This window comes from Aplidium turbinatum, chromosome 1 (assembly GCF_918807975.1).
Source record: "Aplidium turbinatum chromosome 1, kaAplTurb1.1, whole genome shotgun sequence".
Lineage (NCBI taxonomy): Eukaryota > Metazoa > Chordata > Ascidiacea > Aplousobranchia > Polyclinidae > Aplidium > Aplidium turbinatum.
In genome coordinates this window covers 18,903,843-18,931,467 of record NC_137472.1, presented here as the reverse complement: position 1 = coordinate 18,931,467, position 27,625 = coordinate 18,903,843, and the positions used below count along the sequence as shown (strand labels likewise).

Sequence of the window (27,625 nt, the reverse complement as noted above, 5' to 3'; positions counted from 1 at the left end):
ACTTTATGTTACAATTTTCTCACGAAGAGATTATGGTTTACCGCTGTGACCAAATGGTACTGCTAATTTGCATTCATCAAATGCTGGCATTTGCACAACAATCTCACCTCTTACTGTAATTTATTAAGTTAAGAATCGATTTCTCTATAGTAATAGCATCTTCAGCTAGCACATGTAAAAAAAGAAAAAAATTTGAAAAATACGTAAAACGAACAAATAAAGCAAACTCCGATGTTATCAACACGCATAAAAATTATATTTTAAATAGATGGTTACATAATATTAAAATCAAAACCTGCAAGCCTAAATCTTAACTGGTGTTCTCCCACGATTTCCAACAATATACTGGTACAAAATTCAAGAAATACATTAACCTGATCATCCGTCTAGTAAATTACAACAGTTTAAGAAGGCGAATACAAAGAAAAAACGCAATTTAGTTTCAGTCCATTGCCGTAAAGCGTCAATAAAGAATAAGTGTAAATGGGCATCCATCTAGTAAATTACAACAGTTCAACAAGACGAATACAAAGAAAAGCGCAATTTAATTTCAGTCCATTGCCATAAGCTTACATAGACAAAGCGTCAAAAAAGAATACGTTTAAATGGGTATAGTTGAAGAATCTACACCACAGGGGTCGGAGGTTGCTGATGACATGGGATTTAAGTGGTTGGTCGAATCAATTTCTGTATGTTTATGGTGGCTTTGATTGTATGTAACCATTTATCTTCAGCGATGTCTAAATAATGTTTGCTGGGTTGTTCGGCGAAAGTAACGACAAAGCAGTCTGCCAGAGCTGGTTTCTTTTTGAGTTCAATATTGTGGAGTTTCGCATAATGTTTCAATAATGCTGCTTTGTCACCGGATTTATCAAAGTAATTAAAACTGTTCCAAATAGATCTATGTGTGGCCCAACGTGTGGAAAATTTTGTCATGGTTTGTCCTACATAGTGTTCGTGACATATGGTGCACGTTGCAATGTATATCCCGTAATTGTGGGTTAATAGTGGACAAGAAATCATCATCCAGTTTGCTTCAAAGAAGCCTGGTCATTATCCTTAAAAATTAGAGTCGACCAGTTCTCTGCAGCGAATCCTCCATCTCTCTATTGTTGGCATCTTAAAGTTTCAGGTTTCTTTTTGTCATGTCATCTTTCACGGTGTCATCCCACCATTTCTTCTGTCTTCCTTTTCTCATTTTTGCCCCTGTGGTAGGGTTAAAGATTGAGGAAATTTTTTTCAAACTTTGGATTTACTGTATGATCAACATTCATTAACACAAGTTTAAATTTCATGGAGCGCCTACAACACCCCAACACAGGACACAAGTTCAATTTATGTGAAATATCAATGTTTAGTTTTCGCTAATTTTTTTTTAGTCTAATTTGAGATTAACGAAAGCACTCTAATCTATGTAAAATGATATTTAATCTCCAAAAGGAAAAATGTGATTGTTCAAGTCTAGTCTGAGAATATCTTTTATTAAGGTTTGATTTCGGGAATTACGGTACCGGTACCCACAAAAAAGTGCAAAATGTTATCAATTAAATGCAATCAAACTGCTAATCAAAGTATTTCTAGGAATCTAGGTTATATAACATCAAAATTGGCCAAAACTTGCAGCTTTTTTTTGCGCAACGCCCAGAGTTCAAGATGGATACTACCACCACTACATCTTGCAGGTTTACAATTTTCCATATGAAATGGATTTCTTTCCTTTCTCATCATTAGTGCGTCCGCTCCGGGAGCCGTCCACACACCCAAACACTCAATAGGCACACCATACTTACATGGAAGATACCTACCAGGGGGACGAGGGACTCACTACGACCGAAGGGACCCACCGCGGTAGATGGTAATCTGTGGATATAAAAGTTTGGTTATTGGCTGTCTCAAGCTGATCTGCCTGTCTCGACTTTCCTCTTGCTGAGTTTTTGAAACATTTGCTAAACATGAGTTTATACATTTTGGGCTCTTTGTTTTTTGATTAGACTAACCAGGCGTTTCGACCATTTCGCTCCTAAACTTACAAATTATTTTTTATATTTAGGCAAGCCTGTTATGCTTAATCAGAATGAGTTTGAATAGTACAGATGTATTGGTGTGGAAGCCTGTGGCATTTACACATGTTGAATATCCCAAAGGTGAGTATTGAAGTTAAATTACATTTAAGTTTAACTGTTCTTGTCAGTTGTTCTCAAGCTGATGGTATCAACTATAAAATATTAATAATAAACAAAGGTTGAGTTTATTCCTCGGCCAATTTTTTTTTATGGCAATTGTTTTAATATATTGAATATTTTCAGGTAACTCTACTATTGCGGCCACCACATGTGACATGATCATATTTTATAGTGGTGCCAATGGGGTCCACGTCTTTTAGGCACCGGTCAAATTGGCACACACGCTGTGGCGTCTTGATATTTAGGTGTGGTAATTGATATACACGTATTATGAAAAAACATATTGAAAGATAACATTCAAAAACTAAAGAGCTGCTGATTTCGAAAAGTATTTAAACTAAACTCACATCTACATAAAATGAATTCAGATCATTGTAAGCAAATTGCGTATAAATAAACTTGCACACATTGGCATGGGAGCAAGTCTTTTAGGTGCAGACAGTTAGGCGCTGGTCAAATAGGCGCACACACTGTGGCGTCTGGATATTTACCGGTAGGTGCGGAGCACTGTGGCGCCCGTTCATTTAGGTGCTATTCCTAGTAAAGTCTGCAGATTGTATCAGCTTGGCAGGTAGGGCAATGCTTTTCACACAAAATGTTGTATTGAACAGAAAAATATGTTGTTGTGTTAATGCGCGTGTGGAGATGAGGTGCGAGACAATGCTCTACTACTCTTGATATTAGCACATCTCCACAGGACATTTGCTATGCATCCTGAACAGTGAACACAGGTTGCAGCCAGATGGAACTTTATTTAATCTGTTATCTTTCGCAATTACTTCTACTCGGGATGGATTGATTGTGTGGCAAGTACGTATGAGACAACGCTCTACTACATGAATACATTTCTGTAGGGCATATGAACTCTGGCAACAAGTTGCAAGCATAATGATGCTACTTTGCTTTTTATTAAACCTAGTCGAAGTTTTGACGGAAAACTAAGTTACTCTTCGCTCAAGCCTACCACCCGCTTGAATATAGGCTACGGTATATTTTTGCTGATGTTTAGTGTAGTCATTATTTGACTCACTAAAAGTGAACTCAGTCATGTTCGGAAACTTGAATAATTTACAGAGAAAGCTTTCGCTGACGCAAACCTGAACTAACAACAAATAAATGCCGAACACGCGCATTAAAATACAATATATTATTCTGTTCAATATAACATTTTGTGTGAAAAACATTGTCGATTTAAGCAGCTTCACTCATGGAAGCCATGACATATTTTTCTGTTCAATACAACATTTTGTGTGAAAAGCATTGCCCTACCTGCCAAGCTGATACAATCTGCAGACTTTACTAGGAATAGCACCTAAATGAACAGGCGCCACAGTGCTCAGCACCTAAATGTCCAGATGCCACAGTGTGCGCGCCAATTTGACCAGCGCCTAACTGTCTGCGCCTAAAAGACTTGCTCCCGTGCCAATGTGTGCAAGTTTTTTTTATACGCAATTTGCTTACAATGATCTGAATTTATTTTATGTAAATGTGAGTTTAGTTTATACTTTTTGAAATCAGCAGCTCTTTAGTTTTTGAATGTTATCTTTCAATATGTTTTTTCATAATACGTGTAATCGTGTATATATCAATTACCATAGCTAAATCAGTAGATGGGGCGTGCTAAGTCATTGCCAAGAATAAAGAATTGCTCATGATTGTTGAGACAAATAAAATAAATGATGCACTCAAACCACAAAACTCCTTTCAAAACGATGGTTGGCTGAGAATAGAATGAAATACTGCAACCAGGGCTGCGATTTTTTCTTTCTTGTCGAACGACCAAAATTTCTACGCTGGTTTGTCGAATAGTAATATGACGTCACAAGAATCAGATTATAAGCGTTTGGCCGCGAGTTACCGCACAAGTTGTGTGGTATCAGAGTCACTTACTTTATTAAGTTTTTAATCGCACGCTGGTTGAGTGATTCTATCTACGACGGCAAAAACATTGCCGTCGCCAAATCAACACACCTTGGATTGCTGCGACAAGTGCCGTATGCTTTAATGTTTAATCAAACGAAATTGTATGCGCTTCTTCATCGCGTGTCACACGGCGGTAGCCCAGAGCATCATGCAAGCTATTTTATGTGCTGACAATGCTCTTGTGAACTGTAAAAAGTTTGCCACCTTGAATGTAAAAAGTTTGCCACCTTGAATGTAAAAAGTTTGCCACCTCGAATGTAAAAAGTTTGCCACCTTGAATGTAAAAAGTTTGCCACCTCGAATGTAAAAAGTTTGCCACCTCGAATGTAAAAAGTTTGCCACCTCGAATGCTTATTGTTTACCGGTGTCGTTACGAATATAAATCATCGTGAAAGAAGATACAGTTAAAAAGTGGAATTTACATGCTATAGATTATAAAACAGAAGGAAAAGTTAGTGTGGTATTTTGCAAAATTTGTAAAGAATTTTATGACGGAAACAAATCGGAATTAGAAAAGCTACGGGGTCAAGTTAAAAAAGTAATACGAAATTAGATAAACGGTTCTTCGGCAGAAAAGAAAAATAATGCTTCTGATCATATGGCATTGCGCGTTCATGAACGGGCAGTTTTGCGTCTGCAAGTATTCCAGAGACGATGCGACAGCTTTATCCTCCCATACAGCGTCTTATGATTCCGATTCTGACAGCTAGTTCTTTATCAAACAGACTCGTGTTTGCTGGCAGTATCTCAATTGTGCCGAAATTATGTTAGTGTAAACGTAACTCGAGGCAATCATCTCGCAGTGAGATATTAATTTGTTACCGGTACCTGGTTGAACAATTAACGTTATTTTATGATAATTCAAAGTCGCTAGATGTTAAATTAATGTAAAACAAACTTAAATTTCTTCTTGGGCGTTGTTACGCAGGCAGCAGAATTTGTTATTTTTGCATTGACTTCACGTCTGTAGACGTTGAATCAATGTAAAAATGATGATTTTTGCTGTCTGGGTACGCAATGTAACCCGCCAGGAAAATTAAATAGATTTGTGCTGACTCGAACGTTGAATCAACTCAAAATTAACTTACTTTTCCCCCTGAGTTATTTAACGTAACAGCGTGCGTATCGCTACTTTTGGTATTATTACATCACTACAAATCAAACAGTGCGGGCGTGACTTGTGATAGACTACTCTAGTATATTTTTCGCTTCTCGTTTTTTCAATTCAACGTCTGCAGACGTTGAATCAATGTAAAAACGACGGGTTTTGCCAGCTGGGTTGTGTGCTTTTGTGAATGCAAATGCAAAATCAAAATCGCGTAATCACAGAAACCCTTTTAGTGGATGGAAGTCAAGTTGCAACCGTGTTTATCTGCTACTATTCCTTATTCACATTGCAAAACATTTCTGCAATCTTGGAACAACAAGACATAAATACAAACTTGCAAACACGTTGACAATTAAAGTAGCCTACTTCAGTTATTTTATCTATTAAAGAAACCCGTTGTATCAAATAGCACAAAACGTGTGTGGCGAAATGTTTGATGCCAGGCGTTGGAACTGCGATCAAAGCATTCTCCCGCAGTGTTCAAAATGGCGGCGCTGACGCCTTGGGAGTTTCTCGTGTGAAGCGTTACTTTTAGACGTTGCTTTGAAGTACCTGGCGCAAGAAAGTTTACGTAAGTCAGCACTCTTATGATTGCATCACGTGATGCCCCCCCCCCCCCCGATTGTTCCTCGACCTGACGACGTTTAGTCCTCTCTCAGTTTTTTTCTTTTTTATTTTCCTTGTTTTCGTTTTTTTTTTCGTAAGGCACGGCGTTTGTCGAATAGTGATGGCGCGTGTCGAGTGACCTCGTCACCGAAAAAGGCAAAAATCGCAGCCCTGACTGCAACCAGGGTTGTGAAAAGTTTGTTTTATTTTTAATAAAACTCAGCCCGCCTGGGTTTTTATGGGCAAAAAGGGTCTTTTGGGTAAAACAAACTGGGTTTTATTGGCAAAAGTAGGTTTTATTATATAAAAATAGCTGAAAAATATTTATTGCGGAATTTGTTTGACTATTTTTATTCATGCGATGTGCGTTCTTGTGAAAAATCCGCTTCCTAGGTCCTAGCCCTAGGCAGTAAGCTGGTGGTTGCTAAGCAACTAAATAACTAAATGTAACAAGAATTTGATTCAAACCTATATGATATATTACTTTTTTTTCTAGCAATAGTTGCAACAAAACTAATGCTAGAAAAGATAACAATCTCGATAAACACCAAACTTTGCAATATTTATTCGATTAGCTGTTGAAAACATAACTTTTGAGAAAAAGCTTTGTTCCGTCTCAGGTGTTACCACAAGTAAAGTTGTTTTTTTTTACAACTTTGAATTTTTTTGAGATTGGAGCAAAATGCCTCATCTGGCAACACTATTTTGTAGATCTAGCCATGTTCTTTTAAAAACCCAGGTACCCGAGCAGCTACCCACTACAATGCTAACTGTAACAATTCTCAAGTTTCTAGTCAGTACTTAACACTGCTGATAAAAATTCCGATTGTTAAGTGTCTTGCCAACGCATTATGGCCTGCTTGCCTTAAGCATCGAATTAACTATTGACCGTGAGGTTTATGCATTTCTATGAGAAAGTTTCATGGCATTGGTAATGCAGTATTTTTTTTCAATTTTAGGTGATTTTATTGGATTCATATTAGCTTGGTCGAGTCTATTTCCCTTTTTTGTTCTCAGCGGTTTTGTTACGCATATTTACTTTCGAAGAGAAATTCATACTGTAAGTACTGCAACTTTGAAGTATTAGTCAATGTTCTATAAACTTATGGTATAATAAATATTTAATGTTTTTGCATAAGTTATCAATTAATCATTTTAGTTTTCGTCATTAACACGTCCGGGACGAAAAAGATACTAACTACAAAAATCGATATAAACCTACCAGCACGTTAACGAACGGGAAAAGGTGACAAAACCTTGAAAGGTTTAAAACGTGCCTGAATAAAAAATCATGTAGTAGGCTATATTATATATCAGTAGTTAGCACGGCCACAAAACCCCATTGTAAAAATTTTGTAGCAATGAATCCCTGGCATTAAATATAGAAAATACAAGTCTTATGATTTGTGTTTTAGTTGTTTTTGCTTGTTTCAAAACCCACTGTCATATTCTATCAACAGTATATTTTATTTAGAAGTACTTAAATGAACTATTCCGGTTTGTTTTTAGAGGCACATAGGCGATGGAATTTTGTTCTAGATTCAATGTACTTCTACCCATTGCATGGTACAAGTTAGCAACATTCGAGTTGATTGGAAAAGTGTTGCTACATTACACATATTGTGTGCACTTGTTTGTAAATCCTAATTTGTATTTTTCAGATTACGTTTTTTACTGGGATATTTTTAAATGAAGGAATAAATCAAGTTCTAAAATATGCAGTTGGTGAACCTCGGCCAAGCAACCATCATGCCATAGTGAATGTACAGTACGGGTGGCCATCATCACATTCACAATTTACATGGTTCTTCTGCATTTACATTATCTTCTTTGTGCATATCAGGTGTGTTACGGAAGTTTTGTTAGTTTGTAAGACACTTGGTTATTGGTTATTTTATATTTACAAGTAGTTTTAACAGGCGAACGTTTTCGGCTTAACTTAAGCTTTGATCTGGAATCTGAAAATATTTATAAAAATACAACAACTTTCAACTTCTTGAAAGTAACTAGCTAATTGACCCATACAACAAGAAATGCGTAGCAATTGAAAATCAACAATGTGGAAAATAGACAGACAGACGGAAAAAAATTACATTGGGAAAAAAGTGACTAATTTAATTTTCATCTGTGTGTCTGTCACCGGCGCCGAGTCCCGGGCGGGCGGGAGGGCCGCACTCGCCGGACATTTCAGGAATTAAAAAAAAAATTAATGCAATTTAAGTCCCAAAATTTCTGTAACCATCTGCCACCTTCTGATCCTAGCCTACTTACCTTATTCGCAGGGTTTGTCGCCATATGATAGCCCCTACTAGACCTACTAATTAAGCTATTAGTTTTCGTCAATTATTGCCATTGTAACATTCATGCAACGTTAAACAACGTTGATTCGCCGTTAAGCGAGCAAAAGTGTCCGGCCGCGCCGTTTGTCTCCACTCTGCCACTCGTAGCCCAGTGCTATAAATTAAATAAATTGCGCAAACATGCGAGGAACTTCATTTGCGGCAAAAGTCTGACCTCAATTTCTACTGCTTTTACATCGTTTTAACATCGCCAGATGTTTTATCGTTGTAAAAACTGTAGCATTGTTCTTCAAAGGAGTAATTTTCTCTCAAAAGACGTTATCAATTAACTCTGCTGCCAAAATGCTCTATTTTGTCATCTCAATCATCACAGTTGCGTCTGTTACGTCACTGATAAGAAATGTGCATACCTGTTGGTTTGGCCGGATGAAACCGTTGGTTGTCATTAGTTGCAATTCAGCTCCTTCGTTATATAACTGTTCTAATTGTAAATCCAATGTAAGCTCGGTTCAAAGCGCAGTTTATCGCTAAATGGCTTCTCGGGAGCTGAATTGCCGCGAAATCGCTTCTGCGTTGCATTGCAGCATCTTGTTTCTTATCTGTGCGCCCGCTAGCAACTTTTGAAAAGGTACCATAAAAAAATCCCCTATACCGAGATTCAACATAGTTTGACCAATCGGAGCGGTACTGATCAGTGAAGCGTGATATGTTGTTCTCAACAGTCAGTGGAGCGTGAGATTGCATTTTTCACAACTCAAGGCTTAGTAATGCAGCAATGCTGATTAGTCAGTCAGTCCCAGTGGTCAGCCGTTTTTGAATGTCAGTTGAAAGTATGAAGCAAATCGGTATACCAACAACTAGACTTCACACTTAGGCTAAATTCGACATTTCAAAAATTACCCAGATGATATATTTTTACCATCGCTAAATGAGTCGAATGTGAACAGAACACTTATTAGGCCAAGATGCCTCATGATATAGGATAGGACAATACCACCATGGACTTTATAACTGCAATAATCTTAGTAAGGGATTTGTGCTTTGCATACATATAAAATGTAATTGCAGATTCCTTTTTACTATTTTGTCTCTCAGTCACATGTTTCAATGAACATAACCTAGCTTGAAACTGCATTCATTAAAAACCCTGTTGGTTACAAATTTTTCTGTGAGGACTTGTTGGACTCATGATGACTATTTTGCTGTTTAAATGTAATGCCTCAACCTCCCTCAACATGAAATGGCTCATGACGAAGTATTTGAACTACAACATGCCTGTTCGTACATAAACCATCACTAGGCTCTATCATCAAATTATGGTACCGTACTTATGTTTTTATAGAATGGGGTTCAGTGGTAGAAAAAGGTACCTACATACATTGTTTGTTCATAGCAATGACAAAAAGCGTTATATTTGCTGATAAATTATTTGGTAGAAACGTAAGCTGGACCGGTATTCACAAATTTGCTCGAAATGATATCTGGTGTAATATGTGAGCCAGGTAGCCTACTAAGCAGCCCTTTTGTCAGGTGCCAATAAAACACCTTTTTAAAGTGCTCCCTGGTTTTAACTACTGAAGTTGGTGTGCCGTAACTTTCACTACATTGCAGAAGCAGCCTGAAATCAGCTGAATTTAGCAGATGCAGTTAGGCTACAAGGTTGTTCATCAGAAATTTGAAAGTGAATCTTAGGTGTTATGACAGTCTAATATCAACAAACCATTTCTCATGCTTTTTAAGAAGTTGTGAAAGGGCATTTCAAGTGTCACGGTTGTACAAGGTCGCTTTGCTTTTCAAAGCTTTGGGGGCCCGGATTTTTGCTTGGTACCGGGCCCGAAATGTTCTCTCAATGGCCCTGATAGAAACCGTCGCATTTTGAAAGAGGTTTATCTTGTTTTTGACCATTTTGTGCTCGAAATACTCAGAATGAACTAAATTTAATGTAATTTTTTCAAAATTCTCTGAGGGAGGCCTCCACCTGTTACTGGGGTTACCTAAGTCAACACACTGGAGGGGGTCCATCTGCATGGATTGACTCCTTGCTGTTTAAACTCCTGGCAATGCCACTACAAGACTACAGGGTGCTAAACTGTCCAGACCAGTTTACAGTAGTGCTCAGGCTTTGTTAAAAACAACATGTTTTATTTTACGCCCATTGCGACAACATACAGTACACTGCGATTACACATGCAACACAACAGATGACTGGAAGCAGCGAAGGAACCATACAGTTATCAAGCAGACGCTCTCACCACTCAGGCGGCTAGATGTTAAGGTGGAGGTAATGGAATGCTTTTCATCAAGACACAACTGCCAACTAGAAATTTATTTTCATAAACATTGGTGTGAAGGTTATTTTCATAAACATTGGTATGAAGGTGAATCTTGAAAAAACAAAAGTGATGGTGAGTGGAGCAGAAGGAACAGTTGTTGAGGACAAAGTAGATCCCTGTGGAATATGTGGCAAGAGAGTGATGAGAAATTCAATGCAATGCAAGGAATGTGGAAAGTGGGTACATGCAAGATGTGCTAATGTCAAGAGAGCCGCAACAAGATTGGCGAAGTGTTTTGTTTGTGGGAAATGCAGAAAAGGAGGGGATGAAGTGGAAGGCCATGATGATGAGTTCTGCCATGGCATCGAAACAGTGACAGACTTCTGTTATCTGGGTGATCGAATAAATGGAGGTGGTGGATGTGAAGCAGCGGTGACAACAAGGGCAAGATTGGGCTGGGCAAAGTTCAGGGAATGTGGGGAAATGTTGTATGGCAGAAAATTTTCACTAAGGATGAAAGGAAAAATATATCGGAGCTGTGTGCGGCCTGCAATGCTATATGGTAGCGAGACATGGGTATTGAGAGAGAGTGAACTGGCAATCCTGAGAAGAACGGAAAGGTCAATGGTGAGAGCAATGTGTGGGGTGAAAACGAGAAGGGAAAAAAGGACTGAAGAATTGTTGGATATGCTAGAGATGAGAGAGACCATAGACCAACTGGCAAGGGCAAATGGAGTAAGATGGTATGGACATGTGATAAGGAGGGAGGAAGGAAGTTTTCTTAGAAAGGCACTAGATCTAAAGGTGGATGGGAAGAGGAAACGCGGTCGTCCAAGAAGAACGTGGAAACAACAAGTGAAGGATGATTTTAAAAAAGTCGGACTGAAGGAGGAAGATGCAAGGGACAGGGTGAAATGGAGAGAAGGGATTAGAACAATTGCTGCGCGGAAACAATCGGCCACCCCCACTAGTGGGGAACAAACCGACGATGGATTATGATGATGATGATGATGATTGGGCTAATGTAAATTTTTCTGAAATGATTTGACTACATTATTTTACTGTTTTGTATTTCAGTGTAGAACAAATATTTCAAATTTTTTCTTGACTGTTAAATTTAATTCATTTATAAAATGTCAAAACAACGATCGCAAAAGTTTTCTCCACACGAAAAAGATCTGTTTCTCACTTGCATTGCAACATATCGCAATATTATTGAATGCAAGAAGACTGATGGTGTGACTACACACAACAAAAATGATGCCTGGCGGGAACTCACCAAAGATTTTAATGGTGCCCAAGCCTTAAAGCAGCCGGCGGCCATCGCGGCCATGGCCGCTAAGTAGTTCTTGAATGACCGCCGGTGCTGCCTCCTCGGTCGGCCAACTTGGCCGCCGGTTTCTTCTAGCTAATTATTTAATTTCGCAATAGAATGATCGTGGATTAACTGTCGAAAATATCTAGCATCAAAGACTGACGCAGAATTAGGTCAGCACGTCATAATCACCACTGTTGTATTGTGCGGAAACATTTGCTATTGTATGGAAAATATAAAACTGTGATCACCAGCTATAAGTCTTGTTTGTAATTCCCAAGTCCCGACGTTTATTTTAACAAAGTGTTAATCCGAAGTGCTAATTTACATCGGTAGGCAATATTGTCGTTTTTATGTCGATTCAATGTTGTCGGACATTGAATCGTTGTTAAAAAGAAGAACTACCTAGACAACAAAATTCGTCATTTTTACCCTGATTTAACGACTGCAAACGTAGAATCAATGTAAAGATGACAGATTTTGTTGTCTGGGTAGGTTATTTGACATCCGAGGGGAAAATACGTGCTTTCGAAGTTGAGAAATGTTTCCGCTGTGGGTTAGTGACTTCACACTCTCAATGGTGACATCATAACAATATAAATGGTCAGGTTTTATGAAAGGCGGTATGCAGTTGAAACAATTTACTGAGCAGCGAGCAGTTGAAACAATTTAGTGTCGTTATAGTTAGATGGTCCCGCAATACCGGATTACAATCCCGCTAAAGCAGTTATTGCGTGGTACAACGATTCTATAGCAGGACGTCGCCCAGACTTCAACACTAAGTGATCATTTTGGCCTTGTTGCAAGTTTAATTCTATTTACTTGTGCTATCGTTATTTGTATTTTGGCCTCCAAGCACGCAGATTTGGCCGCCGAGAAGGAGCTCTCGGTAGGCCACGATGGCTGCCGGAAAAAAACACGAGTTTTAAGGCCTGGGTGCCTCAACCTTCGCAGTTAGAGAAGAGGGTACGCTTCGAAGGTTATGGACAAACATGAAGGCCCAAGCAAAAAAAAGGGTCTCTTTGGCCCGCCAAGAACGCTTCACCACTGGCGGTGGTCCACCCCAAAAGAGTAATGACACCGAAAAAGAAAATTTGAATTAGCTGAACAACTGATACAGGCACAAAGCGAGCAATGTAAAAAATAACAAATTTGAGCTTTGCTACTCTGTTTAAGTATTTGTGTGATAACTAGGGCGATTTTTTGTAACCAAAGTTACTTTTCTATAGTTGTACCAATTAACAAAAGAAATGTATTACCAAAATTTCATGGTTGTGTGGGGTCAATGTTTAAGATTATAAAGTTACCAAAAGTCACTTTTTGTGTTTTTAGATTACTTTTCATTTGTTAGGTCACTTTATTTTGCATACTTTTTTGCCTAATTTCCCTATTTGTATCATATATCTTTTATTGCTACTGGAGAGATGAATTTACATCTTATGTAATGCCAAGACTTTTAATATATCTTCTACAATGGTATGGATTTTAGATATGCACGAACCCATGCTTGTTCGTATCACGTGTATTACCGAAAACTCGAATCTTTGCGATCAAACAAATTGTGTTAACTATATTTAACCAATTGTTTTCCCTGCAACAGCTAGAGTGTTTGTTTTTTCCTGCTGTTTTCCCTGCAACAGCTAAGTTGTATAAAGTGTTCGATTGACAGAAACTTCTTCCCAGAGAATGTAAAACATTACATTATGTAATTTGAATGTGTAATTCTGATTTGAGTACAAATTGAAACCAATTTAGATGCTTTTTTATGTGGAATTGATGCCATTTCTTTCGCTTTCTTGTTTTCGAATAAAGTTACTTTTTGGTGACTTTTTCGCAAAATTGAAGTCATTTTGGTTACAGAAAATCGCCCTAGTGATAACATTTTGTATATGTACAATTGAATGGTTGTAACTTTTCACTGTTCGTAATTGTTATCCATACAGAACAATTTAGAAATAAACACACCAGGTAGCTGTAGCCATGGTTTCATAACTTCATTAAAACAGACAGAAAAAACTAGTACCTCAGGATACTACCCTGCCAGCAAATCAACCACTATTTACATTGATTCAACGTCTGTAAATGTTGAATCAATGTAAAAAAATGATTTGCTGGCTGAGTATTTACTCACAGATCCCTCATCAGGTGTACAATGAAAGAAAACAGCAACCGGCTCATTTACAGCACTGGGTGAAAATCAATCGATTACGTTAAAAATATTACTTTAGTTTAAAAATATTGACAACCCATGTCCTCCTGGTGATAAGATTGGTGTATGAGTTCCAAGACCGGATTACTTGAGAAGTATTGACTGATAATTTGCCATCTCATTGCGTTTCCACCAACTGTGGGCATGGGTTGCTGTTGGCTCCTTATGCAGGAGTTGGCGTGAGATGAAGATTCTTCAAAACCCACCACGGCGAACAGCAAAATTATGCAAACAAGCAGTTGCGACTATAATGGGAAGGGTGTTGTCCTGTTTAGTTCGGAGAGGAATTCGCAAGCACCGAAACCTTTGCTTCCAAACTTCGCTTTGTGAGGTCTTCAGCATCAAGTTCAGCACAATCCACTACATTCACTGCATCAACCATGTTGTTATTACTATTTTGTATCTAATTGTACACACTGGTATTCATGAATTCCATACATGTAATGAAAATACAAAGTGATAGGTGTGCATGGTCACTGTGATTAGGTAAACATTGATGACAAGCAAAAGGGTTAGGAATGGACAATGTAGTATGAGTATAACATATCATTGAATGCTAAAATATGGACAGTCACATGTATATAATATATCAAATATAGTTATTACGGTATCATACTCTCTAAAACCTCTACAGCCCAGGCCTCGAAATTCACGGCGGACACGTCCGCCGTCACAGCATGTGATGTCCGCGGGAAGTACCATCTAGATCGGTCATATTTGTCCGCCGAGAATTAACACAGGAACCAGCGATACTAATCGTCATTGTATAGCACGAACAACTGTTGCGAGAATATAATTTCCCGCGCATCTAAAAAATGTGAATACTGTATTCCTTAGCTTCCATTCAAGCAGGAAAACTTTCGATTTTTACGTTGCTTCAACGATTGACGACATCGAATCAGCGTAACAAAGGTGAATTCTTCGCTAAGAATCGATGGGAGTACCGGTACTTCTACAATCTACATTAATCACGCGCAACTTAGTTTAAGTCTTACGTGACAATGTCTGGCTTTGACCTCCAGTAATATTGATAAGGCAAGGTTGGTTACAAAATTAGATTCTACGAGTAGGCTACTACAGCAAAATTTGTTAAGTTTTGGTATTACTGTGAGAAAGAAAAGGCCAGAGAAAATTCACTTTCGTTAAATGATACGCAAAAATAAACCTAAAGAAAAACGCCTAGTGAAACTTTGCACATTAGAAAATAGCAGGGTTGAGAAAAACCCGGGTTTTTTTTAAAAAGCCCAACCCGCCCGGGTTTTTTTAAAAAAACCCGGTTTTTTTTTGGGTTTTATTGGGTTTTCTTAAAAAGATGCAATAAAAGGTAGATTTATGCTTATTTCACCTCAAAACTACTTTTTACAAATGAAGTGCCTTTCACTTACAGTACATACTTGCATAACTCAATAAAATAATGCACTAGGGCTGTTGTAACTTGAATGTTGTATCAATGCATCATCCATTAATTTCAAGATCAAGTTGGATGTTGCTGTTGCATCATCCACTGATTTCTATACCAAGTTGATGCTACCGTGGTAGAAATCACATTATTGCATCATTTGCTTTAGATTTTAAGGCAAGGAGCTGGAGCATTTATGCCATCATGTTTAAATATTTTTTATCATTTATATATATAATACAGTAGAATTCGCCTATAGTGACACCTGAAGGGACCGCGGAAAAAGTGTCACTAAAAGCGAAGTGTCACTATAGACGAATGATGACGTCGTTGATAACGTCACTTGTGCAGTATCTGCGCATGCGCATCCCATGTTGGTTCAATTCAAACCCAGTCAGCAAATCAATCCTTTATGGTTCAACCTCTGCATACGTTAAATCAATGTAAAAAGATGGATTTGCTGGCTGATGAGGACAAAATATGATTCCAACTTATACTGGAAATACACCGTAAAGTGTCCTTATACGGAAATTTTTGAGCCCAAAAGACAGAAATGTGGTGTCACTGTAAGCAAAGTGTTCTTATACACAAAGTCACTATAAGCGAAGTCATTTCTATGCAAAACATATGGTTTGCAAACGGGACTTTTTAACAGGTGTCACTGTAGGCGAAGTGTCACTATAGCCAAAGTCACAATAGGCGAATTCTACTGTATATATATTATATATAGTAATGGATGAGAAATTGAGCGATTGCGTGGCCAATGGCCATTTAGGAAAATGCTCTGAAACAGCCATGCGTTAGAATCCAGAATCTGTAATTGGTTAATAGCCTCCTAAATTGCATTTCACATCATATATACAGACTACAGTAGAGTAGTACTTTCACCAGTTTAACTATAAGGCCTTCTTGCATAAATGAGTTTTAGTGTAGTATACACAAAGTGACATTACTTGATTTTTGTGTGCTGTACAATATCCACTGCGTTTTCAATTTATTCTTGGAAATTTACTTCACAATCACATCCTCAAGTCCTAATTTAAAGTTTGTTTTAAGTGCCTTGTAGTGTTTTTGTTCATTTTTTTAATTTTCTAATGAAAACTGGACAAATATGATGCTCTGGGTTTTTTATGGTTTTTTTTGGGTTTTTTTAAGTGGGTTTTATTAAAAAAACCCACCCGGGTTTTTTTGGGTCGGGTAAAATACCAACAACCCTGGAAAATAGTAGCGTTGGTGTAGAAGTTTTCCGACTCGTGCCCAGAGCATTGTGACGCAAGAAGCCACACAACCTCGTTCGGTGGAAGTTAATCAGTTATGCAGCGTATTAAGCAGCTACGCAGCGCTTTGACTCTTCAACCGCACGTCGTTGGTCTGATGAAAGCCTTTCAGATTGACTTCTTTGAAATTTTAAAAAGCCTTTTAAACCGTCCTATAGTTATCAAATGGCGAAGAACTATCAAGATAAAGTGATTATACTGATTAAGCATGACGTTTGACGCTAAAACTGGCGTGTCCGCCGTGAAACTTAATTTGTCCGTCGAGATAGCTGCTCAGACCGGACACGTTTGTCCGCCGTCAACAAAAACGAATTTCGAGGCCTGCAGCCTGTTTCATCCTAAAAGAAGGATCAGCAGAAGGTCCTTATTCGAAAACAGCTTGTTAAACAATTTTTTATAGGCCTGGGACAATGTATTACCGGTATAAAGCCACAACAAGCCATCAGTAACAGCGCATATGCTACAATCAGGGGCGCCGGTAAGCTACTGCACATATTGCAATATAACTATTCGCTTTTAGCCTAATTATAATCTTTCATTTTTGCCTCAAAATAATATTCATGGCACAAAATTCTGCAACACAGTAGGTTACATCATTATAACAAAGCATGATGCCTTTCTTTGTATACCGGACACTTGTTCATTACTCAATAGTGAGCTGATAGATGAGCATTATCGCTATATCTTAAAACTTTTAAAAGAATTGGCCTTTCAGCAACAAAAATGCCCTTTTTTCATAATCCTACACCCCCCGGTCAAAAATTGTTCCGGCACCCCTGGCTACAGTAGCGAAATTTTGGTAAGCAACCCATAACCTCAACTATTTTATATACGATTAGAAATCAGTTGCTGTCCATGAAAAGTGAAGAACCTTTACAATTACATTTTGGTCATTCTAATCCTATCACACCTTCCATAGTTCAAAAGGTGCAGCCTGATGTTGCAATTATCAAGAACTAATACAATACCAGTACTAGAAACCTTTGCTGGAAAGTTAATCAAGCTTTAAACCTACTCCAGAGCTGTATTAACTCTGTTACTTAACTTGCCTGGTTAATCACAGTTTAATCATGGTTTAAATAGCCCATTGGTGTTGGTGCATACGAAAGTCTCACTTAATTGTGCTGTAGTTTAATTCAAGATTATCATGCTCCACTGATCAGCACCGCTCTGATTGGTCAAACCGTTGCTGAAAAGGGATTTTTTTATGGTACCTTTTCAAAAGTTGCCGCCCGCTAGGAGCGACTTATCGTGTTGTATCAACAATAGTAATGTAATTATGGAACTAGTACAGTATTGCAGTTTTCGTCCCGCAACCCGCACATACCAATCACAAAAAATATGCGAAACTGAATTACCAGGACCAGACGTTGTTGCGTACCAATTACATTTATTACTTGTTTCCAAATCGTGTTAGAGGAGACATATACTTAAATGTAAAACTAGGCTAGCCCAACAACCTCGCAAAATCGCCCTTTTGAAAAACACACAAAATAACCTTCATGATGTGACAGCGTGTTCGCCCGCCCAGCTATTTTGAAAACTCGGCGCCTATGGTGTCTGTTGTCCACACTGTTGGTTTTTATCATCATCATCATTAATTTTATCATTATCATGATGTGCCGTCTCTGAGCCGAAGGTTGGCTGTCAATTGCTTCCACACGTCACGTTCTTCCGCTACTCTTTTTGCTTCTCTTTGCTTTCTTGTTGTTTAGTTGAAATTTTATTTTTTACCTTTAAGAAGTTGAAAATTTATTGCATTTTTATAAATGTTTTCAGATTCCTGATTAGGGCTTAACTTACGTCGAAAACGTTCGACTGTCAAACTATATGTAGATATGTTGTTATGCTTGATCATGTTGTATTGTTGTGTTTTGCCTGTCTGTGGTATAGAAAAGCAAACTCTCTCCCGCAACCATACATTTTTATCCGTCTTTAACATTTTTAAGTTCGATATGTTGATTATGTGATTAACATTAACATTATGAAAAAGCACCTTTATCTCTAAAATGCGGGTTAACAACGCATTTCATGGCCATCTCTCCATTCAGCGGCACCTGATAACAACAAGCTGAAATTCCACTCTGTCAACCTCTCTGACCGGACCTGCGACAGTGAGTGGTTTAAATCCTTAACGGGTTAAAAACTTCCTGGGTTGAGCTTTCAATGAAGCTTTCTCAATGGCGGACAAAGATTCTAACAGTCTATCACATAAACGTTATGTCAATCATTTGAAAAACAAGGTTAACCCTCATATGCTATTATAGTTTTGAATGATTGTGTTATTTTTTAGATCTCACAGCAATAATAGTACATTGGATTTGCTATGGAAGTACAGTATGACCGTGTTGTGTATAACTACCGGATGCATTGTGTCATTTAGTCGTTATTATCTGGAGTATCACACTATTAACCAGATTGTTTGGGGATGTATTATTGGAATAACTTTTGCCGTCGCATGGTTTTCTGTAACTCATGTAAGTGTAGATATGTGAGCCAGGGTTGCCAGACCCTAAACAATTTTCCAGCCAAAAACGAGATGGGAAAAATTTAGCGGGAACTCTGGCAACCTTGATGCGTGCTGCATTCTATTTTTCTGAATCATTTTACGTTTGAATATAAACTATAAAGAGGCTGCATTTGTGCAATTATGCAAGGGCGTCAGGTGATGTTGCTACGCCACTGTGTGGCTAAACTGCATATACAGGGTGGGCCAAAAGTAGGCTTACAGTTATTAAACTTTTTTTATATGCTGTTTTTATTTCTTTTCTGTGTAGTAAGATATAACGAGCATTGTTGAAATTTAAAAGTACCCACATGAAAACAATAAATTTACTTTTAGACCCAAACCCTACTTTTTATAACTGTAAGCCTACTTTTGGCCCACCCTGTAGTGCAGTGATTTTCAACCGGTGTTCCGCGGAACACTGGTGTTCCGTGAAAGATCGTCAGGTGTTCCGCAAGAAATTTATTAGTTTGACTAGTGTTCCATGGAACACCGGTCGAAAATCACTCCTTTGACACAATTAATCCACACTCCTCGCGATTGCAAAAAGCAGCGCATTTCAGGTTGAAACAAAGAAAGTTTTAATTATTGCATCATAATATCAAAAATTATTGTATTAATTATTGCATCATAATATCAAGAGTAATTTTCGTCAGCAGAAACTTAGGGTTCAGATAAAGAACAGTTAAGCAAAGGACTTGAAGGTTACTGAAGAGTTAGGTTTGCAGCAAGTGGTTATTTTATTTATGTTTGCAGCAAGTGGTTATTTTATTTAACAACTTATTGTTACTTCAACAGTGCTACAAATAGACTTGAAAACAGTACGAAAAATCATAATTAATTTTAGCTTTCGAGTTTAAAGTTTAAACTGGTAATAATGAATAGATATTTGAAAAGGAAATGTGCAAATGAACAGGCTAGTTCTGGTAACAATGAAAAGAAAGCAAAATCTGTGATGAGACAATACAGTGAAGATTACATTTCGTTTGGATTTACTTTCTCTGGTGATCCTACTGCCCCGATCCCATTATGTATGATATGTGGGAAAGAGCTATGCAACAGTGCCATGGTTCCAGCCAAGCTGAAGCGTCATTTAGAAACAAACCACCCGTCATTAAAAAACAAGAAAAAAGATTATTTCGTTCGCCTTCGTAAAGACATTGAAGTGCAAGCGAATTTCATGAAACGAGTAACAACAGTATCTGAAAAAGCTCTGAAAGTGAGCTACCTTGTAGCTGAGCTTGTAGCTAAGTCAAAGCAGCCACATACTGCAGCAGAAAAAATAATACTACCGGCTTGTAAGATGATTGTAAATGAGATGCTTGGTCCTGATGCAGTTAAACAAGTAGCTAAAATCCCGCTCTCGGACAACACAATTGCTAGACGGATCGAAGACATGTCTGTGGACATCGAAAAAGTTGTTTTGGAAAAGGTACGTATCAGCGGAAAATTTTCATTACAACTTGATGAGTCGACAGACATCAGTGGACATGCTCAACTCTTGGCAAACGTACGTTTTGTGGATGGTGATTCTATCACAGAAAACTTTTTGTTTTGCAAGAGACTGCCTGAGAAGACAACCGGGGAAGAAATATTTCGTGTTACCTCAGATTATTTTGAACAAGGAGGACTTGAATGGAAGAACTGTAATAGTGTCTGTACAGATGGAGCAGCAGCCATGGTCGGACGTCACAAAGGCTTTGTTAGCAGAGTTAAGGAGAAACACCCAGCTGTCATACTTACACACTGCTTTTTGCACCGAGAAGCCTTAGTTGCAAAAACTTTGCCAGCAGATTTAGCTTCTGTGCTTGATGCTGTGGTGAGGATGGTTAATTTTGTCAAAACAAGACCACTAAAAAGTCGCATATTCGCAGCTTTATGCGAAGAAATGGGAGCAGAGTATACAACTTTACTGCTTCACACGGAAGTCAGATGGTTATCAAGAGGAAAAGTCTTAGCTCGTGTTTATGAATTGAAAAATGAGCTAAAGATATTTTTAACGGATGAAGGCTTTGATGGGGCAAAGCTGCTGGCATGTGATGATTGGTGTGCAAAGTTAGCATACATGGCTGACATATTCCATCATTTAAATGAATTGAACACACGGATGCAAGGCCGAAATGAAAATCTTCTGACAAGCACAGATAAAATACATGGATTTCGTTCAAAAGTGCAGCTTTGGCAACGACATGTGAAAAATACAGTCCTTGATATGTTTCCACTCACCCAAAAATGTCAAAGAAATGTGAACACTGCTGCTCTATGCGAGACTATAGAAAAACATTTGAAAACTCTCGAGGAGAAACTGTCTTTTTATTTCCCTTCTGCTCCTACCGAACGCTTTGACTGGGTCAGGGATCCTTACAGCTCAGCAACAGCTTTTGACAAAGTCATGACTGTACAGGAGCAAGAAGAATTTATTCAACTTAGACAAGATCGCACGTTAAGATTGAGATTTTCCGATCTACCTTTGGAACGTTTTTGGGTGATGACTTCCAAGGAGTTTCCTATTGTGGCAAACAATGCTATTTTGACTTTGCTTCCATTTTCAACAACTTATCTGTGTGAGATGAGTTTTGCAAGCATGACTGCTATAAAAGTTAAAAAACGAGAAAAATTGAGAACTGTTGAGGAAGAGCTTCGCGTTTGTCTTTCTGCAATTCCTGCCCGAATATCAGCTTTGTGCTCATCCAAACAGGCCCAGATATCGCACTGAGAAAGCTGACAGCCAATAAATTGTTGTTGTGCTGTTTATATTATTGCATCATTATAAAATTTCGTTTGGTGTTCCGCAAGATTATTTTAATGCATAAACTGTTCCGTGGCTCAAAAAAGGTTGAAAAACACTGCTGTAGTGTATTTGTAATTTAGGGTGTCCCACTTTTAGGCGACTTTTCAGGAAAATTAGGTTCTGGTCAAATTCTGACTGGATTTTCGTCACTGATTTCAAAAATGACGTTATTTTTTCGTTATGACATCATCTTGATGCGCCAGCTAGCGGATTTTTGCTATTTTGGCCTTATCACGAATATGGTAAGAGCTAGAGAGTTGGAACTTGCGCCAAAATGACCGGAAGGGACGATTTCCTATTTGTTGTCAATACAGTATGAAACGCTAACTGCAACAGAAAAGGAGTTATTTTGAAAAAACATGTTTTTGGTCATTTTTGGACAAAAAAATGAGAAGCATGACAATTTTGCTACAGTGACGCTTTTATTTCGATAAAGTTGCTGTGCTGCGCCACATTGTTTAACAATTAAGTACAGTGGTACTTGGTAGTAGTCTACTAGCAATTAGCATATTGTATTTACAATTAATTACCTAGGCATTGATTTTTGCATGCATGTTGCAATTACTAATACTAGCAAACGTTAAACCCTTGATCATTTAGTTCAAAGATTTATCAAACAAAACCGTCATTCAACAACACAACACAGTTCAATGGGATTATTTATCACACCATACTGCGCAAAGCAGCACAAATGCGCAGGTCTGTTTTGGCCAAATCATCTTGGTCATCTCGAATCAAGCCGTTCACAACGCCTTTCAGTCTTCCAATGAAGCGCTCTGTTGTTGTTGTTGTCGATCATACGCCAAAACACTGATGGAGATGAAAAACATGCTATGCATGGAGCCATCTTACTTTCTTCGGAGAAGAAATCACGTAAGTTGCCACACTTCAAAAGCGTCTGCTCGATATCAACGTTCTTGGAAAACTTTTATGTCTTACCGCATCAGCAGCAAAAGGCGAAGCTTCAGCGTGGAGAACTTAAAGCAACGTTTTTAGTGCTCAACCATTGGGGTGCATGCTTAACGATGTATCAGAACAGCGTTAAATACTGGTTCATCAACATATTTATGTGCAAGTAATAAATCTCTGGTGAACAGTACAACTGAAGGACCTTCAGCAGCGGAAGGTTTAAGATGGATGACCAAAGATGCTGGGAAATAAACACTAACAATGAAAGAAACCATACGTTGAAGTTTAGGGAAATCCCGAGGCTCAACACAATACCCAAAAATCAGCATTCTTAAGTAGTAACCACTCGCTGTTGTTATCCAACGCGCATGGGACACGCCCTGACGATAAAAAAGTGGAGGTTTCAAATTTCCTGGAACATCCATCAATAAATCAGCTGCCAGAGCAAGAAGACACATATGGTCGCTCCGAAAAGATGAATCTTTAGCTTCTTTCTTGTGCTCAGAAAACCATAAGATCTTGGCTTTTAAATGATTTGCGGCTATATCTGTGATGGAAACTTTACAACCTTGTCGGATTTTCAGATGTTGGGGCTTAGGTTTTGGTATTTTCTTAATTCTGTTCATCAAACCACTATCTGCCACATAGGCGTCGATTTTTTCTTAGAAAAGAGAAATTCTGGGTGGGCGAGAGTTTTCAAACAGATTTCATTGAATGTGTTTTGTATATGTTTGCAAATTCGCAATGGTTCAGTCTTCGAAATTAGCATATATTTACTTCGGCAAAAACGTTGCCGAGGCCAAACGGCAAAAGCTGAAATTGCCTCGGCAATTGCTTTGAACACTTTGTAGGAAAAGATTGTACTAAAACATGTAAAACGAGAAGCGAAAAATATACTTGAGTAGTCTATCACGAACGCATTGTTTGATTTGTTGTGATGTAATAATACCAAAAGCAGCGATAAACCGAGCAACGCGATACGCACGCTGTTACGGTAATTCACGTTAAAAAACTCACGAGGAGGGGGAAAGTAAGTTAATTTTGGGTTGATTCAACGTTCGAGTCAGCTCAAATCGATTTAATTTTTCCGGCGGGTTATATTGCGTAACAACAATGCCCAATAAGAAATTTACGTTTGTTTTACATTAATTCGACATCTAGCGACGTTGAATTATCATAAAATAACGTTAATTGCTCAACCAGGTACAGGTAACATATCAAGAGCTCCCTGCGAGAAGATTGCCTCGATTAATAAGCCACCATAATTTCGGCACAATTGGGACACTGCGAGCAACACAAAGTCTGTGTGATGAACTAGTCAGAATCGGTATCATCAGATGCTGTATCAGCTGGACGAGATAACGGAAAGCGAGGCGCAACAAGGAGTAGATACTTACGATAATTTGACGTCTACTGGAGTTAAATCAATGCAAACAGAATAGTGTGATATTTCTATAAAAGAATCTCCCAGCTGGGCACGTGTCTAAGCGCCGGCGAAGTATAGGAGGCAACTCAAATAAAATATCCAGCAACAGTAAGATTGAATCAACATCTTAGTCTGGTGTAGTCTAAGAAAATTAGTTTTTTCTTGTAATTTTGTGGTCCTTACAATCACCTCGGCAATTGCCAACGGTAATTTCGAAGAGTGTGGTTAGTCTTTCTCACACAGACTGCGTTTAGCGTCGCTGCAGCAATTAAGCATTAAGTTTAATAGGTTGGATGTTCTCTTTCTTGCGCCTCGCGATCTTATGAGCGCTGCTAAACTAAACAAACTTCTTTTATGTTTTCCTTTGTGACCTAAAAAAAGCGTGACTCGTGACCTGTTATCTTTAAAGTGGCGCCTTCGGATTTGCCGCATTTTGATTTGTAAAAGCGATTGTTTCAGTACGTCTTTAGTTTGTATCGGTTATTTTATTGTCAGGTTCATTATGATGTCATATTCACATTCCCTTACGCTGACCGGGAGCTGAAGTTTGATTGTGACGTAACGAAAGTAAGACCATTCGGAGAAAAGATCAAACGTGGCTTTCTCTCACCTGGAATTGCCAGCTGTGGCAGTTGCCTTAACAACAACAGTGCAGCGAGTACCCTTTTTTTCCACGCAGCGTTGTTGCGGAATTGCTTTGTTCTGTCGGATACTTAGCGAGAGACATAGCGTAAAACAAGAAGTTACGCTGCAGTTGGTTGGATAATTCAGCGTTTAAGAAAAACGCAAATAATTGTAACGAACACTTCATAAGTGTCATGAAAACAGGGTGGGCGAAACATATTTTGCCCACCCTCGTTTCACGGCAGGGTGGGCGTCGCCCACCCGGCCCACCCTATTTCAACGCCTATGATCTGCCAGACAAAATTTATGAATCTTGTTTGCAAAACATCCCAAACAAAAATGATGCAACATTGCATCATTTTTATTTTAGGATGTACTGTTTATGACATAACAATCGAAGTAAAAGTGTCACTATATCTGCTGTTAAGCTACTACCACTGTACTTAATTTTTAAACAAGGTGGCGCAGCTTAACAATCGAAATAAAAACATCACTGTAGCAAAACTCAAACAAAATTGCCATGTTTCGCTTTTTTGTCCAAAAATGACCAAAAACATGTTTTTTTCAAAATAACTGCTTTTCTGTTGCAGTTAGCGTTTCATACTGTATTGACAGCAAATAGGAAATCGTCCCTTCCGGTCATTTTGGCGCAAGTTCCAACTCTCTAGCTCTTACCATATTCGTGATAAGGCCAAAATAGCAAATATCCGCTAGTTGGCGCATCAAGATGACGTCATAATGAAAAAATAACGTCATTTTTGAAATCAGTGACGAAAATCCAGTCAGAACTTGACCCGAACCTAATTTTCCTGAAAAGTCGCCTAAAAGTGGGACACCCTAAATTGTGTATATATTATTTTCCTACTTCCACAAAAGACTATAACAGTTGCTTTTGAGCAGATATTTCTTAGTCCGTTATTTCCAATTGTTGTATGTTGGCCGATTTGCGAGCTTTTGATGATCCGCGATTCCAGCTTGATCCCGAACATCATGTGGTTCGAGTATGCAACATCAAGACAGGAATCCCGGTAACGATTTGCTTTTCTTTTGGCTACTTTCTTTAGCATTGACTTGTTTATGTGGCGGCGGAGTGCGGTCGCATGGAGCAGCAGCCAGCAAGCGTCTTGCCGTTATTATCTCACGTGCATTGCACCAATGTACATCTTCAGAGCCGGTTAGATCCAGATGCTTTGCATTATGAACATGAGCGGTTTTTTACCGTAGGCTACTAACATGTATTGAAACTTACCAAGATTCTTTGTTGGTGCAAGCTGCACACGGCATTCGAAAGCTCAGCAAATAGCAATTTGTCGAAAATTTACATAAAAATGCATTTCCATTTTCCATTAGCATTTCCATGAATGCATTTCCATTTCTTTTTGAAAAACAAACGGTAACCTACTTGTCTGCTCCCTTCAAATGTCCACTCCAGTTTACGCCACTCATATGGTGTGTAGGCTACCCCAAAATACTGTTGCCGAGTTCATGACGCGTTGATTCTCACAGCGAATCAATAATTGCAAGTTACTGTTTCAATGCAATTTAAGACTGTTAGTTGCCGATCTGAGCATTTGCATGCTCATAGGGAATATTTATCCTCGAACCGAGAAAGCTTCTTCGAGAGCTTAATCCTGGCAGTTTCACATAGTAAGTTAGCTTACTTGTTAACAAACCGTAGAGTGTTTTCAGCGCTAATTAAAGCTCATTTTTTACAGGGCAAGATCACGAAAACTGACCAGCAGCAAAACCCAGTAGCTTTTTCGGGCTGGAAGCTATTACTCAACTAATTGTGCGGTACTCCTGTAAAGTGACGAAATCAACTTATGGTCAACTGCGCACTTTTCGCTTTGAATACATTTAACTGTTATGTGGTTTAAATAAAAATTATGTGGCAATGCTGTGCATCATACTTTTGTTTTCAGACAAGTTTTTAATTTTTCAAGGCTAGGTCTACTGAGCTAACGGGCTAAAGTTGTCACTATGAATGTTTAAAGTGCCTCTGACAGGTAAATAAATTCGCTAAATTTACCTAAGATACCAAAAAGATGACACTAACAAACTTCCCTGACCAACAAATCGTAAAAAATATCAACAAGCTACTAAGTTACACGCTTGCGAACTTTGGTTGACATCGGCGAATCTGGCAATCATTCAATTGCGAAAATAAAAACGGCAACAACGCTGTGACGTCACAGTAAGCGGGAAGGATACATTCTTTCTCTGTGATGACTTGGTAAAGTATGGTACGGCTACTGCAAAACGTGAATGTGTGGGGCTCTGTTGGTCTAAAGCAAGTGCAAATTAAGAATTACTGAAATGAAAAAGTGTACTTATTATTACTATCAGGTTTCGATCAAATAGGTTGAGTTTACGTTTATCAAACAGCAGCTCAATTCAATTGAAATTGCAGTTTCATAGGGCTACAATTTTCATACTTTTTTATTTGTCCTAATCTGGCTATAGCCATTTGCAGTGTAACAACATTATCTCACAAACAGTACCTTTAATTTATGGTTGAGGCAATGCCTACAAATTGCTGTTCATGTGACATTGTCAGTGACAAAGACCGTGTGCTTTCTTTTCCCACAAAACAAGGTAGGCTACTGAGAAGAAAATGATCAAAGTTTTCTTCAAGTGTTCGAAAGTGGGATGGGCCATACAAAACTAGTCTATATGTTCACTTCACTGAAGATAATTTTGTTAATACCACTAAAGTAAAAATGCCTACAGGCATGTGTTGGAGCAGTGCCGGTCTTTGGGCTGTGCGAACCGTGCG

The 27,625-nt window shown here is 38.4% G+C and overlaps 1 protein-coding gene across 3 annotated transcripts; it reads left to right on the top strand.

Moving 5' to 3' along the window:
* The first annotated feature begins 121 nt into the window (after window positions 1–121).
* LOC145768988 (dolichyldiphosphatase 1-like) lies at window positions 122–26,738 on the top strand. 3 transcript variants are annotated; one of them, XM_082580604.1, is made up of 7 exons: window positions 122–1,682; window positions 2,051–2,144; window positions 6,780–6,880; window positions 7,482–7,663; window positions 18,887–19,070; window positions 25,750–25,877; window positions 26,565–26,738. In XM_082580604.1, exons 2-7 carry the CDS (start codon window positions 2,075–2,077, stop codon window positions 26,602–26,604), a joined length of 705 nt encoding a protein of 234 aa, XP_082436730.1. In that variant the 5' UTR covers window positions 122–1,682; window positions 2,051–2,074; the 3' UTR covers window positions 26,605–26,738. The 3 variants fall into 3 exon arrangements, with proteins under 3 accessions (XP_082436730.1, XP_082436722.1, XP_082436717.1); XM_082580596.1 differs by having other exon boundaries at window positions 122–1,848; XM_082580591.1 differs by having other exon boundaries at window positions 122–1,855.
* The last annotated feature ends 887 nt before the right edge of the window (window positions 26,739–27,625 follow it).